At 40.0% G+C, this 21481-nt stretch overlaps 1 protein-coding gene across 10 annotated transcripts in view; it reads left to right on the top strand.

Moving 5' to 3' along the window:
* Window positions 1-294: 294 nt before the first annotated feature.
* ptk2aa (protein tyrosine kinase 2aa) overlaps window positions 295-21481 on the top strand; it is a 64617-nt gene continuing 43430 nt past the window's right edge. For 5 of the 10 annotated variants that reach the window (XM_080862647.1, XM_080862650.1, XM_080862648.1 and 2 more), the window contains exons 1-2: window positions 295-518; window positions 19362-19388. In XM_080862647.1, the coding sequence (XP_080718773.1) occupies window positions 311-518; window positions 19362-19388 (235 nt within the window). In that variant the 5' untranslated portion in view covers window positions 295-310. Of the gene's footprint in view, window positions 519-10994; window positions 11270-19361; window positions 19389-21481 lie in introns of those variants that run through there. The other 5 variants (XM_080862654.1, XM_080862653.1, XM_080862652.1 and 2 more) reach the window with 3 other exon arrangements.

Raw genomic sequence — 21481 nt, 5'->3', positions numbered from 1 at the left:
AGGGGCTTATTAACATTTACATTTACATTCTGATGTTTTTGTCATTAGTACAGTTTTTTAAGTGTAGGACATCCAAAGTGGAATTTGTTACATTGTTACTACGAGTTACTACGCAATTAAGTTAAGGGACGCGCTAAATGTTCTAAACCTGGATACAACAAAGCGGCTACATTTGTAAGATTTTAAGTATCTACACATTCATTCATTCATGAGTTGCTGGTTTGTGTTTTGTGTGCCTGCGGGCAGGCTTTTCCTCCTCTCACTCTCCCCCCTCTTTCTCTTTTTCTCTCCCAGAAGCAGCCATATTGGAATGCTGGATGTGGAGAGGGGAAGCAGGAACAGGCGACGAGAGGGAGAGCGAGAAGGGGGAAACGGTCAGGAGCGAAAAAAAAAACCGCTATCTGAAAGTCCTTCCAGCTCTACAAGTGAAAATAACGGAATATTTACCGACCCTGCACAGCTTCTGTCGCCGGTAAAATCAACTCAAACCTCTCGGACGTCACCTGGAACAAGTCAGCGTGAGTGATGTTGTGTTTTGGGGGGATTATTTCAACAGCTAAAAGATATTACGGGAGATGCAGTTGGGTTACTGTTCAGTTCTGGCTGGCGCTAGCTGTTTCCCTGCCCCAAGTATTTGGACTAATTTACTCACTTATTATTTGGGAAGTACCGGATAAGTTAGCTTAGCTTTAGGGCACCGTAACTAGGACATAGTTTACCTTTCGCTAAGTTGGAAAATAAATGTGACCTACTGCCACCAAACTCGTCGCCTCGGTCACATGGAGTGAATGTAGAGTGTAAGTTACGGTAAATAGTTGAACCGGATTAACCTACATTTATCTCCAGAAGTACTTTACGCATTTGTTTGTCCTCATTCTCCCGGATTCAGCTGCTGCTTTACCTTGATTGACCGAACTTAACTGAACTCACATACTTTCCACCTTAAAAGAGCACTTATGTTTCGTTTCCTCCTGTAAGAGTGGAGAAATTCATAATAGTAAGTTTTTCTCAGTGTTTATTGGCCACACGTTTTTTTATAAGATTTAAGATCTGATGTGACACGACTGCAATTCGTTTTTCCCCTTTTAACCAATAAGCTAATGCAGCATAACAGGGGCAGAAGGCCAAGAGCTATGCAGGAATATACAGCCATTCATTGATTACTTTACTGAATGACATTTTTTTGATAAACAGTTTCAGGCTTTCCCCTCAATCTAAGTGCCAAGTTGTCTTATTTTTATCTTACATATGGGATTTCCTCGTTTTCTTTTAACTTTATGTAGCTTTAAATGGAAAAGTGATAGTTTTGATGGTTGTTAATCAGAGAAAATAAGATATTTGAGAGCATTGTATTGACTTGTAACCTTTTTTGGGCTTCTGGGGACTTCTCAGAGAGTTCATGAAGAAATAACCAGTTAAATCCATGGAAAATTCACGAAGATTAATTTTGTCCCTATGTTATGAACAGTCATTATATATGGACGCTATGTGTATATATAATAGGGGCATAAGCAGTCAGTGTAAAGTTGGACAAACTGTCAAATGCAAGTGAATCCCCTCAAAAGCAGCATACTCCGTTCTTTATGTTCCCAAGTGTGAAAGAGCTGCAGTGCTGAGCTTGCCAATCCTTCATATTTCACATGCAAGAAAATGCTAATGAATTAAAGTATCCTGAGGCCACTCAAGCTTTAAACCAACAGTATACTAATAAGCGTGCAGTCCTGCATATGAATATTTTTCAATCTGAAGCTCTGAATTGTGTACTAATAAGATCCAGGGCTCTAAATTGCAGTTACATTACAAATACTTTTGTTTTATTTCTTAATTATTGAATATTTTGATTCTTTAAATTCATTTCTGTCCTCTTTTACTGACAAACTGATTTACTTATTCACATTGTGCATTCCTGGTATTTGAATAATGGCTCTTCTGATGAGATAAAAGTCGTTGCCGGGACGACATCCTTCAGGCACTACCTCCTACACCGCAACAGCATAGTTTTAAAGCTTGTCAGATGCACATTTAGTTCATAATATCATCTGCAATTGGCTGTTAAATAAATTTTCCTCAGGTTTGATTGTGAATGAGACCTCTTTGCCAAGCAGCTTATCCACCCAGTGGGCTTGTATTCACTTAGACTCCAGCTGCATTCATTCAGCTCCCTCACCATGACCTAAGTGCTTAACCACTTGAATAGTGGTCTTAAGCTGGAAATCGGTATCTACCACAATCAGTTTTTGTGGATATTTGGGAGGCAGATAACACGCGAGTGGGTCAGATGTGAAATCGGTCCGATTTGATTACATTAAAATTCTTTCCAGTCATGCTTGCTTGAGCCATGCGGCGATAGAGTCTAGCTGCTGTCTACTAATTTGGCATCATAAGACCAAATCCATTATCTCAAGTAGAAACATGTCATTACACTCAGTATGTGAAACGAGTGGAAAACAACGTTGTTTTTCTCAAAATATCTGACATGTTGAACCTCCTCTGGCTCTGGGAAATTCCTTGATATGGCACTTTAGGTTGGCTCTCAGCATTTATACCTTTGACTGCTGTTAAAAAGTTACTGCTTTCAGTTTTTTTCTTGTTTTTATTGAAATGAATGAATTTACTTTTACAGAGTCCAATAAATGGCTGCACCTTTTCTGGTCTGAACCTTCTACAGCCTGGTCTACAGCAGGCTAATACAGGCGTGGCAGTGGTGTGTGTGTGTTTCTGTGTGTGTAAATTGCGGCGCAGTGCAGGAGGCCTGTATTTATAGAAACACTTGACTACACTCAGAGACCTTACAGCAGCAGTGTACCACATTGCAGAGAGCTGTACTGTCTTTTCCTCTCCTGCAAGGTTTGTGCACTCTTTTTAGTTGTGGTGGGGTGTGTACTGAGTTTTGAAAAGGTTCTTCATACCGTCTTTGTGTTGCACTAAAATCTGTTTTAGTCTAGGCCGACTGCAAAAACAGGCAGACAAGACGGTAACAAAGCTGTCGGTCTCGCGTCTTTTAAATTGCAGTACGTGGTGCGACTCATAAGCGATAGCAGTCATTGCAGACACACATTGTGCATGTTGAGGTATGCAGAGTTCCTGAATGAGAGTGTGCTTGTGTCACGAGGAATCAGTAAGACTTAATGAAGTAATCTGAGCAGAACGGGGGCGTTGGCAACTGTGCTTGTTTCATTGCTTGGTTTGGTCCGTTTTGAATAAGTTGTACTGTTTTCCTAGCAGACAGGGTGGCCCTCTTTTTTTCTTGTTTTCCTCCCAATGATTGGCTGCATTGTACCTGCTGTGTAAATATATGCAGCTGTGGCAGGTCTAAACTCCTTTTCCACACAACCTGCGCAAATCAACGATTCCTATTTGCAAGCTCACCTCAGGAAAGAGAAAAAAAAAAAAGAAGAAAAAGTGTGTGTTTAAGTGTCCCAAATCTGTAAATTCAGCTTCTGTCTTCTCGCTGAACTTATTCCCTTGCATCCTGCATGTGGTTTTAGCTGTGAAGGAAAATAAGTGTGTGTGTGTGTGGAGTGTTTGCACAGGAGACGAAAAGAACAGTCATTCCCTTTACTTGTGGATTGGCTGCATTCAGGAAGCAGACCCCACACCCCTCCACACACACACACTAAGAGCACTTACTGTACATCCTAAAGCATGCTGTGTCCCTCAGGAGCTCAAAGGAAAACGCCCTCCTCCTCTCAGAAGCAGGAGAACCACTCAGACTCCAGCTGGTGTTGATGTGTGTGTCGTTGTGCGTCCTTGTTTGTGGGTTGCTTTTTGCTTTGATCGTGATTGAGATTGCTCAAGAAAATGCAGATAATTGTCTTGGGTTTGTCAGTTAGAAATGTCTCTGTAGTCCCTTAAAAAGTTGGGTTTGAGAAAAGTGTGTGGACATTCTCATGGTTAAAAATGTATGTTTGCTAAGCTTATAATGCCCAGATGACACCTTCTTCCACCTACATGTGAAGGCATGTGGATGGGTTTGTGTATTGTCTTAGCAGAGTGTGAGCGTGTAAACCTCTGCCTGCGCAGATTTACACACTCATATAATCACTGTTAACAACTATTGGCTAGTGGCTATGATGTGACTGATTTCTGGTCATGTTTTCCTCATCAGTCTGCTTATAAGATTAATTATTTCCCCTATTGTTCTGGGTTTCTTTAGTTATTAAAACACAATACTATGAAGTTGAGGAATTTTTTTTTAAAATAAATTTGTGAATACTGATCTTAAGGAAGCAGATGTTGGAATAGTGCCTTGATTAATAATAATAATGGATACTTTATTGATCCCCATGGGGAAATTACTTGTTTTTCTCTGCATTTGACCCATTCACTCAGTGAAGCAGTGGGCAGCCCACTAAGCAGGCGCCCGGGGAGCAGTGTGTAGGGACGGTACCTTGCTCAGGGGTACCTCAGGGTAGCCGTTAAGTGGATTCGAACCGCCGACCTTCCGATCATGGGGCGACCACTTTACCTACTGAGCTATCCCTGCCCCCCCATTGATGGATTATTCCATCTGTTTAAGACTGTGGGTATTTTCTTATGAAAATCAGCCCCAACAGCTAACAGATACTGTGGCCCTGAACCTTTCTACAAATTCTCTGACAGAGGTTGATATGAGAATGCCAATGTCCGAAACAGCCAAAGGTATCATTAAATAGTATTTAACCTATCTGCTCCCAAACATAGCATCTCTCTGGTGTCTGAATGTGGCTGTTTTCTTTGGTAGTGCAGGTAATCGGGGGAAATTAGGGTGCAGCGGTGGAAGCATCCATGGGCAGCCTCGAACTCCCTGTCTACCTACAGAGAGTGTTTATTGTCACATGATGGCGAGTGTTAAAAACAATGAAGTGTCAACTGTAGCCACAGTCTGTGCTTGGCGTTCTGTATTTTATTTTATTTTTTAAATCTTTGTACACAATGTACACAACCGCAGTGGCATAAATTAAGCATAATAGTCATTCAAGGTACTGATTGGGCGTCCAGTGCCCTGCTATCTGCGTGCTCTATCGAATCAGCTTTGCCCCCAATAAGAACATGCATATTTTCAGTAGTGAGAACTGTCTTCTGCTGTGTCTTACATGTGAGAGAGGAGCGCTTCAAACAGTGTCCTGCCTTGACATTTTCCAGGAGTCATGTGTGAAAACGACTGCTGTCACATATTCTTCAGCAAAGCATCCTGTGAACAGATCGTGACATGGCAACACTTAAACAGGGAGCCACAACATAAGACCGTGGACAGTTTTATTGTCATCTGGACTGAGTTTTAGAAATGTTTAGCACCGTCCACATCTAAAAAATGTTCTCGCTGTGCGTCACTTTATAGCTAGTAGTTGGTGACTAGTGGATATCCTAATGTAGCTAACGACTGCTCCTGTGTCTGTCAGCGTCACTGCCATTTGTAATTGCTTATAATGGCTCTTCTAAAAATTTAGAGAAGTTTAATGCGGGATCCTTCCCCTTTGCTTTGCTGCTGGCTACTACACATAACTGAATGTCATTGACATCAAATGTTGTCTGTTTGCTACTAGTCATTTCTTGTGTGGATGCTCCATTATAAAAAAACATTGTGTATGTTACACAGTACAAGTGAACCGGTTTATTGACAGAGCTGAATCTCAATGTCTACGTTTGCACTGCACTCCAAGTGTAGTTTGCTTGCTGCAGCTGAAACTTACTACAATGGCAGGAAATGACATCATAGTTAATGACTTGCCCCTCCTTGGGGCATGCACACACAAGGACAGTCTCACACACACACACATACATACACACTTGGAGTGAGGTACCTTCGGTCATGCAGGTCACTGGTGCAGCATGTCAGCTAGTGATGAATGGAACTGAAATGCAGTGATTCCCTCTGGCGTAGAGATGCGAGTGTATGTGTGTGTATTTGTGTGCCTGTGTGTGCACAGTTGAACCAAAACGACTCGAGAAAAACTAATAACTGTTCTCACATTCCGTTAATTTTCCTCTGAGCTGTAACTGAAGTGTTGAAAATAACAATTAAAACCACAGATATTGTGAATCAGTTGCCCCTCTCCCACTTGGTGTGCGTATGTGTGGTGTTTGAGCGAACAGTGTAATTACACTGCAGTGAGTCAGAGGGGGGAGAGAGAAAGAAGTAATTGTTGGGCTTTGTCATATAGATGGAGAGAAAAGATGTGGGAGGAGGAGAAAGCTGGGTGGAGAAGACAGAACATTTTCTGTGTTTGTGCATAAATGCAGAAAACGTGACCTTTTTTCTACTAAACATCAACCAAAATATCTTCTTTTACCTTCATATGCAGGATGTTTATCTTCACCTTGGTGGGTTCCTCTTACCTCCTGCTGTGTGGGTTTATTTGTCCAGTTGTTCGTTGCTCTGGTATCTCGGGATATGTTTCAGACGCCACTTCCTCTTCGTTCAAGCAAATGTTGTCGATAGTTACATGAGAAAATCAATACTAATAATACTCATCTCTGCCGTTTTAAATACAAATGGGGTTTCTGGCAAGCGGTTTGGATTACCAGATTGACTGGAAACAGGGAGAACAGCTAATGTGGCTATGTCTACAGGAAGGAAACAAAAACCTGTTTGGTTTAAACATCAGAAACCGTCTTTAAGTATACTGGCATGCAGAGTGTCTCAAAATTCTCTAGAAAGCGAACGTGAAGGTCCCAAACAAGTGTGTTGTTTCCTGATGAGCAGTGCACTCACTGTAAATGGTAATCTTCAGATGGCCACCTTTATTCTTCAACTCTCTTAGGCAATTTTTAGCCCTTCATTTGTGCAAAAATACAATTTTCATGTCTGACAAACTGTGGAATAATTGGCATTTTTCATAGAATCAACTAAAGAAATGGGAACAAATGATGTGTTTTGGGGGTGTTAGTAACAAAGTGCCCAAAAATAGTTTATCCTTTGAGCCAGTAACCTTTGTTAATCTTGAATTGTTGGTGGCATAACAAAAAAACAAACAAAAAAGCATTCCTCTGAAAATGATCAGGTACACGGACTGGACTAAAAAATCAGCATCCAATGTCCAAAGGGAAAAAATTGAAATAATTTCAGAAATCCCAGAGAGCTATTCTTCAAATCCACCTTAAAAAACAACAACAACAAAAAAAAAACCTCTAAGAAAGCCTACTAGATGTCTGCTTAGACGTAAAAATATAAAGAAATGAGGGGTGGCTCTAGACTTTTGCACAGTGCTGTATCTGTATCACAGTGCTGGAGGTTCTCTTTGGGTCCCAGGCTAAAACATTTGTTTTCTATCCAGGAAAAGCCCTAAATACTAACAGATCCAGATGTAATGAATATTTTTAAACTTTTTTATGTCTGATTTTTGGCTAAGAGAATGCATGTGCATGAGATGGCTAAACAATTAAATAATGTCTTCATCGTGTGTGTTACAAGACATGTTTGCTGTAGTGTGGTTATTATTTTTAAATGATTCTCCCTTTGCTTTCCTCTTCATATTGACACATGCATAACAACATCCCTAAAGCTCAAGTAAGCTCAAGAACTTCAGTTTCCTTTACAGTGAAAGCCACACATGCACTGAGAACAGGACCAAAGCAGTCTTCAGTGTCTGTTTGGCCAATCATATGATCTCATTTGTTCACTAGATCCGTGCACAGCCACACACAAACATAAAAAAAAAACACAGTCATGTGGTGGATTATAAGGGGAAACACACAATGATGAGCAAAGAAACACCTGGATGAAAGCCATAGGTATGACATCACACTCAGAGGCTGGTATGCTACCATAAATTAGTGTGGCTGAGGTCAGATGTGGGTGTGATCCCACAATGTCTGCTTGTGGGTCAATGTATATGTGTCTGTCTGTGAGATTAGTCACCAGCAGGCGCACTCCGGTAACAAAGGTTCATTGAAGACTTGTTTGGAGGCTGTCTGCCTCTCCCTCTTTCTTTGTCTGGAAAAATGTTTTTGTCATTATATCAGCAGTAGCATTGCACAAAATACTTGGAAAGCCTTTTTTTCTTCTTGTAGCAGATGGGATCATTTTGCTGAATAAAATCCAGCATCATAGACATTTAATGGCTACAAAACACGCTTTATTAGACCACTAAAGCTGCTCCTTTTATGTCATCATATGGAAAAATTTGGAGGTGAGACATGTATTTGACGGGTTTTGACTGTTGACATTAAATAGGGGGTCATTTCATCACTTATAAACCCAGAGGGTAAAATAAGCAGGGAAAAAACACGAGTAGTGGTTCTCAAATTGTGAGCTTCATGCCCCTAGTGGGACATTAAGGTACTGCAGGTGGGCTATGACTGGTCATTTATAATTAATAGATTTCAAAAGAAATAATTCTACTGAAATTTTTTTACATTTAAAAAAATTTAAATTGGTGTGAATATATAATTTTAAGCATTAAACATGTTTCGAGTGGCTGACAGTTGCATTGGATCTTAAAAAGTTCTCGTAACATTTCAGCACATGGACTACAAGCAAAGCAACAAATCTAAAATATAGTTCCAAACACATGATGCAAACCCATAAATTCAGTAAACGAAATAATTCATAATATAAAAATATAAAATACATGAGAGGTGAGAAAGTTGAAGCCTGAAATGCCAACATGTGAGTACTGCCACAGTTAGCTGAATAGCATTATGTATTGGATAACATCTACAGTCTACTCACTTCATCAAATAACAACTTGCGATTTAATGAAAACATTTTAATTGCCTGAACTTTTACACACAGGACAAATTAATGCGTTGTGTCAGCAGTTTAGGTAGACCACACCATAAAGGCTAGCTAGTTATGAGCCGAACTAGAGTAAAAACAGCCTACAACAAGTAGCCTCCATATTATAGTTTGAAACTATATAACTGGAAAGATAACGCGCTGGGCTTTTTAAAACTCTAGTATCTTGCAGTTATGTGTTACGCCTGCACGATAAAATCTGTAACACATCAGTCACACTAACATTTATCCAAACCGTGAGAGGCCGTTTTGTTGTCTGTTGCTTATCTTTCTATTGAAGATTGAGCTTCCTTTGTTGTTGTTTGTTATTTTGGAAAAGTGGAACCACAGTGGCAGTGGAACCCTGTTAGAACCCGTGTTTTATTTTTACGTGGATGGCTGCGGAAATGTTGGATGCCTTGGTGAGAGAGAGCACGGCAAAGAAAAGACGATCCCTTGGCCAATATATTGGGTGGAAATATCAGGTCCTGACATTTTTATGGTTGTTACTTTGACACCTATCACGGTCAGGTGGTTTTAATGTCGAGGCGTGTATCTGTTTGTATTACAGGTTATTTGAAAATGCATTGCCACTAGAGGGTGATGTTAGCACACCTCCTCTCAAAGAAAGGATGCCTGCACTGAGCAAGCCAGAAAGATGTAAGGACCGAGCTTAGAGCCACCTTCTAAATGAGAGTCAGAGCAGGGCTGTGTGTGTGTCTTTGTGTGACATCTTGGCCCACTAATCCAGTGGCCCATTAATCTGCTTTACTCCTGAGCAACTCTCGTGTTGTCTGCCCGCCTGTTTGCTTGATTTTGTGTGCGTGCGTGTGTGAGAGCTTGACTCTGCCACGGTTCATAGACTTTGCTGAGTGTCCAGTGTGACAATATACTGTGACATAGTGGATTTAATATTAAGGATCAGTGATAATCTCTTTTGATTTCATGGCACTTGGAAAACAGCCATATATAGAGAAGTTCCAGGGACCAGATTTCTGCTTCACTTCTGATGTTCATGCTTGCACAAACTTACTAAGCTTGACATCCTTTATAGCCCTGAGTAGTTTAACTTCAAGCAATCTGTCTTTGAGTCTGGAAATAAATGGCATGACCTGAGACAGCAGACTATTGCAAGCGTGACTGTTTGATTATAGCACTTGACATTCTTATTATTGATTCAGATGTTTTGGGGTGCTTCATCACGCTGCGTATCTGGCAGGAAATCAAGTGCAAATGCGTAAAATCTTAAAATTAAGGCAGATTTCCATGATTATTAGTTGTAAAGCCTAAAGCCTCAATTACACTTTCTGCTCCACATGATTAAAATTTTATCGTTTGCCAAGATCTGTGAGGGTTTGCGAGTGCCAACAAATATGTGAGCGCAGGTTTTTGCAGACGCGTACTATATCAAAGTTTAAACACAATCCCGCATGTCTCTTGTCCATGTTTTTGGGCGTAAGGGCAACGTAGGATCAGTGATGTCAGGATACAAATAACCTGATAGAAAATCTCAAAGAACTACCAAAAAAATAAGCGCATCTTTTCAACTTATAATCGCAAAACTTTAATATCCCATTTAACATATTAGTGTTTGTTCTCCTTTGCTATTATGCCAGTTTGATTTATGAAGTAATCAGTTGGTTTAAGCCCATTTGGATGAGGAGGTGGCTTCATACTCCTCTATGTCTCTGCGTGGAAGTTTATTACAGTATAATTGGATTAAGTGTGTAAAGTCGGTGGAACAACTGACTGCAAGTCCCCGTGTCTCTTTTTTTTTCTGCTCCAAAGATGGATGATTTCTGCGGGACGGTGTCGAGTTGAAAACACTACATTATGACTAATTGAGTAACACCACAGGGGGGGGCATGTGTGTGACAGGCAGAATAGCCAAAGGGAAAGCAATGCACACACATTCATTTTCATTTCTCTTATGTCATTCTCAGCTGTGTCTTTTAGCAATTATCTTTTTTCAGTTTGTTCTTATTGATATTTCTGCACGGTTTTCTCTCATTTTACTCCCTTTTTTTGTTCATGTCGTCTTGCAGTTATTACATCATTTCTTATGTCTTTCCCACCTCACTTGTTTTGCCTCTATCTCCTGTACATCTGGTTCCCTCTCTCCCCCTCCTTCACTCTCCTGGGGACAAAGACACCCACGTCTCCTCCTCCTTCCTTCTTTTCTCTCTTCCTTCTCCCTCCCCCCTTTCACATCCATAGGCTGCCTACTGCTCCGCTTTCCCTCCCTCCTTTGGTTCTTCCCTCCACTCGAGTCCCACTCCTCATGCTGCTTGCTGTGTATCTGTGTGTGTCAGTGTAGTAGAGGTTTGTAGTAGAGGGGGGAGGCGGAGGCTGTGAGCTTAAGTCGGCATTATCCATCATTACAGAGTTAGCTGGCTAGCACAGCGCTAGCCCAAAGACCACAGAAGCTGGGGCTTTTCCCAATTTAGCTGTCCTTTAGAGGAAGATTGGATCTCTTCTCTTCTCTTCTCTTCTCTTCTCTTCTCTTCTCTTCTCTTCTCTTCTCTTCTCTTCTCTTCTCTTCTCGATATTAAATGGAAGGACTATACCATGGTAAGGCTTTTAACATGCTGTTGTATGCAAATTCTTTTTTCTTTCTGCGTTAAACCATTATATGCATGCATGTTTATCCATATCTAAGAACTTTTTAGGCATTGACTGCCTAAAAAGTTGAAGTAGTTGTGGATTTGTGTATGTGTGTGGTCACTATCGCATTCAAACACACAGTGTCAGAGTGGTTTAGTTCTTTTGGCTTCTTGCTGTCATTACTTTGAATAACTATTATAAACTAAAAATTATTGTTGGTAAGTGCGGTTTTCTGCTGGTTATAATAAATATGATGATAAAGACGAGCAGAGGAGGGGCTGTAAAGAACGCTTTAGTGGTTCATATTGGTTTTGGTTTTAGGTCTGGAGCAGGTTCTACTAATGTGAAGGTTAGTGGTTCAATCCCTGGTCCCCTGGTCTGCATGTAGACATGCTCCCCAGTGCATACGCTGGTGTGTTTGTAATAGATATACACAGTGTTCAGAATAAAGTGCTGTGTGAATGTGGCATGGAAACTGGTTTGAAAAGTGTTATATAAGTACTAGTGCACTACTAAATGACGATGAGCAGGAGGAAGAGGGCAGAACACCCGTGAATACACATGCTTACTTATTTACAGTCGAGCTGAGGCAATTAGTTCAATTAATCAGATTAATTGCTCAAATTGTTCAATAAAAATCATGAGCATTTGTTGGGTTTCAGACACACACACACACACACACACACACACACACACACACACACACACACAGATTTGAACAAAACAAAATATTTCAAGGCATTATTTTTGAGCACTAAATGGAAGATTGATGATAATTGCTATCTTTGTGCAGTCCTATTTGAAACCCTATTCATTAAGTAATCTTCTCTCTTATCCACCTAAGTGTGTGGTTTTTTGTATGTAGGAGGCTTCAACTTCAAGTGTGTGTGTGTGTGTGTGTGTGTGTGTGTGTGTGTGTGTGTGTGTGTGTGTGTGTGTGTGTGTGTGTGTGTGTGTGTGGGAGGAAGGCAGTACGTGTTTGTGTTTGAATACACGTGTGCATCCCAACATAGTTCCCACTGCAGGCCACGTGGCTTCGTGTAGGTGTTGGTGTGTATTTGTGTAAGTGTTCTCTCCCTGTTTGTGTATTCTGTGTGCACATGTTGGCATGAACTAACAAGTCCCCTGCAGCGTTTTGTTTCTGGGTTAGATCATCTATATTTTAGTGTGTATTAAACATGTCGATCTGTGCTTATAGTGGATGGAAATTCTTCTAAAGAGGTATCTCTTAACAACTTTCCTCCTTCACACGTTCATGAAAAATGCATGCAAGCAAGGTGCTGCTCCTTTATCTGCGTTAACATTAAAGAAGCTGAGCTGGCGATCAATTACCTCTGATTTCCGGTAGAGTCACAAATTAGTTGTGTTTAATTTGTAGAGTACATCCAGAAACAACAGTTTGACCCAGGGGTGCTCACACTTTTTCCGCATGTGAGCTACTTATAAAATGACCAAGTCAAAATGATCTACCCACTACAAAAATCCAAAACATATACTTATTTATAAATATATTGAGGATTCTTTATATCTACAATGTATATACATGCATAACCGCAATATCCAATATTTCACAACACAATTAACTATGTAAATTTTTTGTCATTACCTGAGTTTACTCTGATGACTTGCACTGAATTGAATCAGCCAGGGATGCATAGTCCGGACAGTAGCTGCTGACGGCCAGGTTTAAGAGAAAAAACCGAGAGCTAAAAATTGGAGTTAACTCGCTGACTAGCTTGTCAGTTTTACTACACTTCGCGCCGCTGTTTGCGCATGCGCAGCGACCTAAGCGTCAGAAAAAATCTGATGTCATCTGACTGGCTTCCCTGTATCAATCAAGTGACGGGATGGATGATAGGCTGGCATCTATTTTTTTAATGCCATGCAATCTACCAATACTACCTTTGCGATCGACTGGTCGATCGCGATCGACGTATTGAGCACCCCTGGTTTGACCCATGTCGTCTAATCTGGCATCCTTTGGATAACGAAAAACTTCAATCAAAAAGGTGAAATGTTGGATTGAAAACTGTGTTAATAATGGATATGTAGTTAATTATACATGTTAGGATGCTGGTGCGCGGTCTGGTACAAATTGTACCATCTAACGATCATTAAGTAGAGCCACTAAAGCGCTTGAACTCAGTGGCCAATCAGAAATGAGAATTCATTTTCAGCCTTCCTCCCAGACAAGATAAAAGGCACATTCAATATTTAATGGAAAGTGTGATTTTCGCCTTATTCAGAAACATGTTTGTCTCTGGTTAAGCAAGTGTAGATATGTTTCACCCACAGCTGGGACTGCACTATAAACTGGGTATTTTTGTCACATTTGTTTGGATGTTTATTAAATAACACATACAACCCTGGCGTCATTTAAAGATTATTTTGAAGCGCTATCTCACCAGTTCACACGCCCTAAATCTGTTGATTTGAATTACGCATAGCGTATCTGCTCTGAGCGTGATACATTTAACATGCCGCTCCAGTAAGCCAGTTAGCTTTATCAGTGCACCTGAACGATACACACTCGAGTGAATGTGTGCGCTTTTGCAGATAAATGAGTGCAAGCAGTGATGCGTTAACGTGGCCTTATTATGTTTCATGCGTGTGGGGCTTATCTTGAGTTTGCCTCATCTGAGCGCGCGTGTGTGTGTGTGCGTGTGCAATGGATTTGACTTTGAATAATTGTCTGATGTTTATCTAAATGTGAATAATGATAATAAGAAAATATGTGTGTTTCTGATAGAACACAGAAACCTTTTACTGATATTCTTCATGTCTATATATTTATTCATGTATTTCAACTAGAACTGTAACTAAATTGAGTCATGAAAGACATCGACTGGGTGTCTAGCGCATATAAAGATGTCTCCATTATGTAAAACACACCGTAGCTCTTCATCAGAGCCAAAACTGTGCTTAGATCCTACCACGAGGCATTTTAAAGGCCAAAAGCGGTGTTTAAAAAAAAAAAAAAAAATGTGTGTGTTTATGTGTTGCTGTGCATTTGTATATGTGTGTCTGAGTGGCAGGTGTGATTGGTGCCTCAGGCGTTGTTGTTGCATCGTAAGACTGCATGCTCCAGTAACACCCCATTGTCCGGAGAGTTTCAAGCATACACACTCACACACACAACATATATACACACACTGCGTCTGAGACACCTGCCAGCACAGCTTGAAGGTTAACCATTAGGCACCAAGCAATGAGGCAGAACAGCTGGCTGTTCTCCTCAGGTTTAGTACACTTAATTTCTGCAGGAGTGTTTTTTTTTTTTGCTCTTCTGTGAGTCCTGCAGGATTGTCTCTTCAACCTTTTTATCCATCTCTGCATGTTTTATTTTATCTGCTTTTCCATCTAGGGTCACTGGGGTCTGGAGCCTATTCCAGCTAACATTGAGCGAGCCAATTTAGAGTCACTAATTAACTTAACATGCATGACTGTGGACTGTGGGAGGAAATCGGAGCACACAAGAATACTCACGTAGGCACAGGGAGCACATGCCACCTCCACACATAAAGGATCAAACCAGCCAGCAGGTCTGAATCAAAAACCTCCTCGTTGTTAGGTGACGGTGTTTAAAGTGCACCTCCCTACCCATATGGAAAAGATATATATAAATCTTATAAAGTTTGTATCTTTCTTGTGTGAAACTTGTATGAAAAGCATATAAGAGTGAAAACAGATATAAGATCCCTTGAAAAATTATATAATGAAACTTGTATGTTTTGGATACTTACTAAAACAATGTATGAAAGTAATGAGAAAGTGGCCACTTTCATGAGTAATCACATATAAGTTTTTACTATTTCTTTTCCATATGGGTACTGCCCCCACTCTTTGGAGTTTAAGGAGACTTTCCTTATTCCGCTGTGCTTTCTAGACCTACAGACGCATGTTTTCACACAAATTTGCACGTAAACTGAGAGCTTGTCAGCACAAGAATTAAGAAAGAAAATTATAGTTATGATTGTTACATTCTCCCAAAAGTTCAGGGGATGTTAGGAAAATAAAAGTGCTCTAGGGGAAAATCTATGGCTTAAGCAAATAAGACAACAGCTGTCAGGTCAAGATGTGACAAACGGAAGATATTGTGGTGACTGTCCAGTTCAGTGGTGATAAGCAAAAGGCCTAGCTGCTTTTTATTCATCCTGCTTTTGTGTAAAAACAATGCAGAACAGTTCTTAACACAGTTGTATTCAAGAAATAAACGTGAATTTGAATAATCTAATAAAGTTTTAGCATAAGAGCGTAAACACATTCTTAAATTCACATAAATCACAATGAAATTTGGTGTAACTTTCCTTGAATCCATTCATTAGCTCAGTAATGATATATGTCAGATTTTATTGTACATATTCAAACATCATCTCACTATAAGCTCAATAGGCATATGTAACAATACAAATTTTAATGTTAAATATACCTGAGAGGTCAAAATGTCATCATTAGGTGAAAAGAACTGCTGATGATGTGAAGTGAGATGATATTTTTTTAACTTCAATGTGATTGATTGAGGCGACTTCCAGTTACAGTGCAGGATAACAGTGATTGACCTATGAAAGGCTAATAAGTAGACTAGAGGATTACCAAGGCAACTAGCCATCAGTGACAGTGATGTGCAGTAAGCGAATTTCTTCCTCTATGGATGGAGTTTAACTCCAAGACACTCCAAGACACTGGTGCTGTTAGTTTTCTACAGTGCTTAAGAGCGCCCGCTGAGGGAGAAATGCTAAACCCTTCAAAGTAAAAGCCCAGATATTTCTGGTTAGCACTTCCATGTTGGATTGCGTTATACTACAAGATAGCACAGTGTGAGTCCAGCTGGATGAGTGATACCTTGATTTGGTCAAACTTTTAAATTGAATGGCCTCAAATAAAAACAGGAAATAAAATACAGGAAGACTGTAGGTTTTTATTAATAGCTTAGCTTAGAGAAGCTGCTAAGCTGCTGTTACCAATAAAAGGAACAAAAAAAGCTTGAGATCTGAGAGAGAGGGTAAGTTAACTAGTCAATCCAAATAAAAAAAACAATAAAATAAAAAAAGGAACACAAAGCACACACTCCTTCAACCAGAGTGGTAAACATCAATAATCACACAGCCCAAACACTGCTTCAAGAAAGACATTGTGGCCTCCTCCTCTTCGTCCCTCACATTTACTCTTGAGGCTCATTGCTGAGTGGAGTCAGCTGTGCACAAAACGCTGCCTCCACAGAAATAGAGGTGGTACCTGAAACGGGAGGGAGAGAGGGCAGCACCACACACCCACACAACGAAACACAGCAGACCTGCTGTAGCTTTAACAGTAATGGTAAATCTCAATATTTTATGCTAAATGCTATTTCATAAACATGACAGTAAATGGCTTTTGACCAGAAGCTGGTTACAGTTTCCTTTTTTTAAGCAGTTTGTCTAATGCTTAAGCAAAGAAACAAAAGCAAAACCCTCCTCTCTCACTCTCTGACCTCTTAAACTATGAATTTTAACTTTAACCACTGATCTGAGACCAGTAGTCAGACAGACATTGCACAGCAGACTCTCTCATGATTGTTCAGTCTAATTGCAGCTCCTTAAAAACCTGTGATTAACATGCAATTATCCGCTGTTTGAAGACATGGAGATGGTGCTTGTGTGTCTGTGCTTGGAAATGCCCGTCTGTAAAGGTGTGAGCTGGTAGTTTTTGACTGCACATTTCATGTTTGGGTTTTTGGGCTTCTAGTGTAATACCAACTGGCAAGGAGCATGCACATCAGTCTGCCAATGTGCGGCAATGTGCGGGAGAAGACAGTTGTGTTGTTATTTGGGTGTGATTTAAATTCTTTAAACTGTATTAAATTGTATGCCATGGATTACAAAAAAGCCTCCTCTTTCTAAGCCAAAAAAGCACGACAGATGAAAAGGGAGTCTCACGATTACAATTTTTTGTTCCAGCATTTCAGGTGCTGTCTCATCTTGTTTCTAAGCCCTGAAAAGACCACTGTCTCCTATGGAGTCAAATGCAGACTGCAGCAATGCCAGCATTGTTGTGGATCTCAGACTACATAGCACTTAACCTTCCCTGCGCTCTTAACAGAGAGACATTGAGAAGCAAATGGAGACGGCGTGGAGCGCTGATAGCATCCAGGGGACAGATGGTGCTTATAGGTTTCAGGTCTATCTAGAGGTCATTATAGGGACTATAAAACAGAGTCTACCGTCATAAACTGGTCTATATCAGTTTACTCTGGTCTGTATTAGATACCCAGGATTAAGTTAACCCATTTATCATGGTGTGATATAATAATGGTTGTCTTTGATTTTCAAAGGGTGATACTTTGCAGATGAGGTGATTAGAAGAAATATACGTGCCTGCAGCTTAAAGTGGGCTCTGTTCTGGCTTCCCCGCTGATTGGGTCAAGAGGACATAGTATTGTAGGGTCTTCACCTTACAATATAAAGCGCCTTGAGGCAACTGCTGTTCTGATTTGGCGCTATATAAATGAAACTTAATTAAATTGGAGAGGAATGAGGTTTCCTAGAATTACATTATCAGTGAAAGCACTGCCACGATGTTATCTAATATGTCATGGTGCAATTTGATATGTCTGGATCTTCCCATGATAACGTCATGTTTGTTTTGTTGTGCAGTGCTATAGAATCACATACAGACCTCAGTTTATTGCAAATATTAATAATGGAAAACTGATGATTAATGTTGCCTCTGGTGAAGGTATACGCTGACAATTTTGCAATTCGAGTCATATTGCAGTTGGTCACCGGTGAGGTATGTGAATCTGTTTATTACCATCACCACTATAGATGCACGCATTCATAAACAGTACTGTGAGGGTTTCATGTTACACAGCATTTCAATAGCACACCCACCACGAATCACCTTGATGCCATTTCTTTCTTTGTGTAGATTTTCTTTCAGCCGTTACTTACATCATCTATGTTGACAGCCCCTGCAGTCGGTCTGTGGGTGGGTGTTTACCCAGTATTTTTCTGTAGATCAGGGTTTCCAAAGCACTTAGGCACTTATCCTTTTGCCCTCCACTACATGCAGCCCTATCATTGCTGTGACTCGGTGTCATGTTCCCAAAAGGCTTCTCCTAGACTTCCTGTGGGTGTGTGGGGACCTATAGAGTACAGTAATAAGAGTGGCACCGATACTTTTGCTTTTAGCCTGCTCGGCAGGATTTACCATTGACCATTGCTAAATGTGTTGTCAAGTCACATACCTTGTTTGTTGTAATGCATGAAAAATAAGGTGGCTTTATTATGCTTGCCAAGTTTTAAAAAAAAACCCTCCAAAAAAACATTTACCTGAGAAGCTTTGTTTTGCTTGATTAGTCTGACCAACTGTGTCTCCTCCTAACCACAGTCTGAATCCAGCCAGGACTTAAATTTCCTCCTGCACAATTAAAACAAAACAAAACATTAGTCTGAGCTTTAGCTCTTAGAAGCTAGTATTATGGTTTTCTGAATGTACACATAAATGTCTATGTGAGAGGGGTTATGGGAAACTGGCAGTTTCAGAGAAGAAGCTAAATAGAAGCAGCTAAACTCTGCAGCCTTCAGCACCATTGTATGTTTTATTGGAGCCTCCAATCAAAAGCAAAAAAGGTTCAATCACGCCCTGTAACATCCTGGTTTCACAGCTGCCCGATCTCGGTGAACAATAACCCCGCTCTGTGGCGTTTCCCCACTTTAGGTCTTTCACATGCTTAAACAATGAAGCTTCAGCCTATAAGGAGCGAGGGTAAATCTTGTCACAAAGGGGGTATCGATTGGTAAAAACAATCTGTCAATGTCTCAGTGAAAAGTAAGTGTGTGTGTGTGCTACAAAACAGGGGACTGATTGATTTCTAATCTACTTAACTTGACACATTGTGGAGCAATACGTCCGCTCTGCAATTCACAGCCTGTAAGTAATCGAGTTGCGGACACCTGCTGTGGGAATTAACTCAATAAAGTTCTGTTTAAGTTTTGAACAGACTTGATCTTTTCTTTGTCCAAATCTCATATAATTTAACAAACTGGCTAACTCTGTTATTTCTCCATTTGTCTTTCAGATATTTCCAGGATTGCCTACTACACAGGTAAGTAGCTGACCCACAGTTGCCATAGAAATAGCAATTGGATAACATCAATTTAACCTAAAATATTGCTTTTAAGTTGCCTCTCGGTTTTTATTATTATTTACTCAAAGATAACATTTCACATGTGTTATCTGTATTATTTTATTCCCAAAAGGTAATGGCAGTGGGAATGTAGCAATGTATTATTGTATGACATGACCATAAGATATATATTATATCATCATATATTATTTGTATTATCCTATTTGTGGTCTATTTGTGGTTATTTATTCAGAAAACAGAAACATGGCATCCTATTATAGGCATCCTTGAAGGAAGTGCACAAATATACATCGTCAGACTCTGTGCTTCTGCTAATGAACAGCTGAACTAGTAGCAAGTGCTTATTTGAGTCATGTTTGTGATTGTGTAAGACAATTAAAGCAGACAGAAAACAGAGGGGGACTATTTATCTGTGCGTTTGTGTCGACATGTTGGCCTCGTTAGTGAGCAGGAGTGAGGAAGAGAGTGAGAGGCTGTGTGTCTAATTAGAATATTCACACTGCAGACAGAAAACTTGAAACAACAACCCGAGGGTCGGGCTGCACGACTGTGGCCAAAATGATTATCAAGATCATTTTGCTCAGTATTAGTACCCCAATTATTTATGAGTTTATGAGTTTTTGTTGATTTATAGCGACTAAAACATTTTCATTCCACTGTCAACATAAAATTAGTCCTCCTTATTCACCTAAATGTAATGTATCGTGTAGAAAGAAAAAGATAAATAATTTAAAAAACAAAATGAAATCAACAACGCTCTGCTCCTGTTTTTATATTTTTGATAATCGAAATGTCTTACAAGTTTCTAATAAAGTATTTATTTACTGGATCTAAGTACATCTCCTATGTTTACGTTTTCCTGAAGTCTCAATTGCTCAGCGTGTTTGTTAGAGACATCTTTGTGCAGATGCAACTGTGTTCATGATTTCGGTGCGTCTTTGTGAGCTGGATGGATGCACTGCTGCGCTGTACAGATTTTTATGAATATCTGAGTTGACATTGGAAGATTCATGTTGGTACCCACTTCATGTTTTTCTTGGCCTTCATCCATTTGGTGTACTGGAGCTAGTGCTGTGTTTTGATTTTGTTGAACAAGTTAAGGTGTCATGCTTTATGGTGTAGGCTCTACGGCGCTCTTTGCACGTGATTTGATCCTAGTTAACATGACTTGTGCTAAATCTAAAGGCAATAATCCGCTTCCACGGACAAACTCTTCACCTTCTGCAGTGCTAGATATTTGTTTAATTTCGACAGTCTGCTATTTGTTATTCCAGAAAAATAAAAGCTGCGCTGTGCAGGGAACAGCTGCGATTGGCAGATGCAGGCATGTCGTCAGGCAAAGATTTAGGGAGCGCTTTATTTGCTTTTCCTTGGTTTGCTTTTGTCGATTATGTTCGTTTAATTCTGGGAGGCCAAAATCACAAACAAGATTAAAAATCAAATTAATTGTTCGGGCCTACCTTAGGACTTACTGCAGATTAGTTCTGCGTGTCCACAAGCTACACAATTAGCTCTTTGTCTGGCTTTAATCCCCTCCACTTATCATCTAGACAAATTAATTTATCAGATGATGTTACTTTTTATTTCTCAAAGCACCGACGTTTTTGTAACATGTTCAGAGCTTCCCTCTGGAGCATAGCTTAACAATGCTCATGGCCAGGTGTGAGGAAGTAAGAAAAATGAAAAGGAAGAAGAGTTGGTTGGACCGCATGTTTTTAGAATGACACCAGTGTCTTGTGTTTTATTTTAACATATTTCCAAAGTATAATTTTTGGACATTTTATTCATGCTCTAATTTCGGTGCAATCATCTAATTAGTCTAATCATTAAGTCACTTTATTTTGTGTTTGACAGACAGACGTCTGTAGTACTGCCTAATAACTGCTCTACAGATGAACAGGGGGAGCTTAAACGAGTTAATGAGCTGTGACCAAGTAAAAGATTGTGTGGAAATTGCAAGCAGAAAATAATTTGTGTTTAATTCATGAGGTAAAAATCTAACATGTTTGAAATTCAAAGCTCTTCACCTTCAAGGCATCGACACAAACACG

The sequence above is a fragment of the Rhamphochromis sp. 'chilingali' genome, assembly GCF_963969265.1.
Source record: "Rhamphochromis sp. 'chilingali' genome assembly, chromosome: 17".
NCBI lineage: Eukaryota > Metazoa > Chordata > Actinopteri > Cichliformes > Cichlidae > Rhamphochromis > Rhamphochromis sp. 'chilingali'.
Note: the sequence above shows the minus strand (reverse complement) of the source record. Positions and strands in the feature narration are given on the sequence as shown.